The sequence below is a fragment of the Trichechus manatus genome, unplaced genomic scaffold, assembly GCF_000243295.1.
Source record: "Trichechus manatus latirostris isolate Lorelei unplaced genomic scaffold, TriManLat1.0 scaffold00023, whole genome shotgun sequence".
Taxonomy (NCBI): Eukaryota; Metazoa; Chordata; class Mammalia; order Sirenia; family Trichechidae; genus Trichechus; species Trichechus manatus.
Window position 1 is genome coordinate 12753501 of NW_004443959.1, and position 2957 is coordinate 12756457.

The 2957-nt window shown below is 39.6% G+C and overlaps 1 protein-coding gene across 1 annotated transcript in view; it reads right to left on the bottom strand.

The window, feature by feature from the left end:
- The window catches only part of RSAD2 (radical S-adenosyl methionine domain containing 2), a 25502-nt gene that overhangs the window by 15415 nt on the left and 7130 nt on the right, over positions 1–2957 (bottom strand). Inside the window, exon 3 of the mRNA XM_023728230.1 lies at positions 2649–2952. Coding sequence (XP_023583998.1) covers positions 2649–2952 — 304 coding nt within the window. The remainder of the gene's footprint in view (positions 1–2648; positions 2953–2957) is intronic.

Here is a 2957-nt window from a genome sequence, read left to right on the forward strand (position 1 = left end):
CCTCACAATTGTTGTTATGCTTGAGCCCATTGTTGCAGCCACTGTGTCAATTCATCTTGTTGACAGTCTTCACATTTTTCAACGACCTTCTACTTTACCCAGCGTGATGTTCTTCTCCAGGGACTGGCCCCTTCTGATAACATGTCCAAAGTATGTGAGACGAAGTCTCACCATCCTTGTTTCTAAGGAGCATTCTGGCTGTACTTCTTCCAAGATGGATTTGTTCTTTTTTTGGCAATCCATAATATATTCAATATCCTTCACCAAAATCATAACTCAAAGGTGTCAATTCTTCTTCAGTATGTTAGACAGGAGCAATTAATTCACAATGGTGTTAACAGGCAAGGAATGATCATATTACAGCAAAGATAAAAAAATGATGTTTATAATATTTAAATCCTGTTCTGTCTTTACTGTTTACAAGTCAGAGAAGTACATAAAACATTTTATATGCACCTTTAGCCAGAAGAATAAACTGTAAATTTAAATATAATATGCATTTAAATTAAATTTTTAATCATCACAAAAATACATTTTCTCTATTAGCCAGAGAATATCACTTACAGGAAAGGAAACCCATACTATACCTTATAAATAATTAACTTTGAGTTTACTCATTTACTTACAACTGAGAAGTCATTATATAAACCATTAATTATAAGGATTTGCTGTAGTTATAATTTATAAGAAATACACATAAGCATTCACTTCTTTGTGCCTCATAGCTACTTTCTGAGGTTGGTATATCTGTTACCATTATCTACATTTTAAAGGGCATAAAACTGATATTCAGAATAATTAAATAACCTGTCAAAACTAGTAAGTGCTAGAGATCAAACTCAAACCCTGGTTTTCTGAAACAAGAGTCTCAGTATTTCCCATTGCACCAAACCTCCTCACTCATTCATTTGTCCATCTGAAAACATTTACTAAGCCCCCGTTATAGTCTAGATATTTTTGTAGGTCCCAGAGGTACACTCAAAGCTATGATTCAACCTCAGAACTCAAACTCTTTGGAGACCCAGATGCTAAAAACACAAGAAAACACCATGGCACAATTTCAAAAGTGCTGTATTAAATGTGAGTGAAAGTGCCATGAAGGGGAAGGACATTAATTCTGCCTGAAGAAGACCAAGAAGAATTCTAAGGAGTTTTGAAAGCTCACCAACAGAGATTTTGGTGGCTGGCATTCCAGGAGAGACTAGTATGATCAGAGGATGGACGATGCATGTGTTTTGGGAGAGTGGATGTACTATGATGTATCTACAAGAGAGACGATTTAAGGCAATTGGGGTAAAGGATGCTTATGGCAACAATGAGTTTCAGAAGGGCGTTGCAGAACATGCTACCAAATTTGGTCTTTTAATCTCTCTTTTGCACGATACTCTCTTGTAAGTCACGTAAGACAGTTAGGTGGGGAGTTGCATCATCAAAATAAATAAGATAATGTGTTATCAGTAGGAGGAAGAGCAGAGACAACGAGATGAGTTACTCTAGATCTGGAGAGAAATGAACTAAGCATGCTAGGGATGCGAGGCAGGTCTTTACTTGACAGATGAAACGTGGATGCATAAGCAAACATAATACTGAGAAAAATAAGTCAGACCTCATAAAGTCCATACTATATGATTTCATTTATCTAAAGTAAAAAAGTCAAGCCAAACTAATCCATGTGTTAGAAGACAAGCTAGCAATTGCCCTTGGGGGTGAGGGTAGTAATTGGAAGGGAGCAAGGCTTCTGGGACACTAGTGATATTTCCTTTCTTGATCTGAGTGCTGTTAACATGCCTGTGTTCTCTTTGTGAAAATTCATCAACTGGTATTCTTAGGATATGTGCAATTTTGTGCATGCATGTCAAACTTCAGTAAAAAAGGATAATAAAGGAGAGAAAGGAGCTAAGAATATTGCTGAAGTTGCTACCTTAGGAGATGCTAGAAGAAAGACAGGAAGACAAGGAATGAAGGAAGAACAGATCTGGAGTGGAAGATGTTGCTCAAATTGGGCATGCTGATTATATCTGAGATGCCTGAAAGATATTAATGTGATAATGTTCAGTAAGCAGTCTTGAGAACAGTCATTGCTAAATTTGAGTTATGCATAGCTTTTTTTTTAAAAAAAATTTCATCTTAAGAGCACATAAATAATCCAAAATGAAAGGGTCAAACATTGCTGTTCTTATGTCAAAGATTGTTTTTGTTTTTGCTTTTAACTTTCCTCATTAACTGTGGCTGGAAAAACCAAACCCATGTGTGCATGGATCCTAAGAATAGGCTTTGCCTCCTCTGTCCAGAGTTTAAACCAACTCAGAAAACAGCACCACTCTTCCCAACCTGCCCTTTTCCACACACTGGACAGAACAGGGGACAGGCATTTGCGTATACATACTTTCACTCACTTAAAAGAGGCAAGAGGGATGAGTTTCCTCTACTCACTCACAAAGCAAGGTCAACGCTGCAATTTCGGAAGACCTAGGTGCCCACTCCAAAATTCCCCTTGAACCTTCTTGCTGGATGGCATCTTCACTGTGCAGTGGGAAATGTTGCCTCCAAGGTCTGGAGAAGCTCTCCAGCCCGTGTGTACCCCCATCCCACTCCTGTCTTCCCCCACTACCCTGCTGTTGAGCATTGTCATTTTCTTCTGTGATTCAGGGCTTACCTGCATCCTTAAGCAACAGCAGCCCTCTCTTGGCCTCCTCCAGAGGCAACACAAAGGACGTTGTGGCAGTGTGGAAGCAGAAGCCACATTTATAGTTGCACTGACGTGTGAAATGATAGTTGACACTGGTGGGAGTGGTGGACAGATTGTCATCTTCCTCTTGCTTCTCATCTTTTGATTCCTTACCCCGCTGCTGCTGTCTCCTCTGGGGACCGGCCAACCAAAATGTTGCCCTGAGCCCAAAGAACAGTGGAACCAGGGTCCACCACAAAGAACTCAGCTGCTGCCTGAAAACACTCAG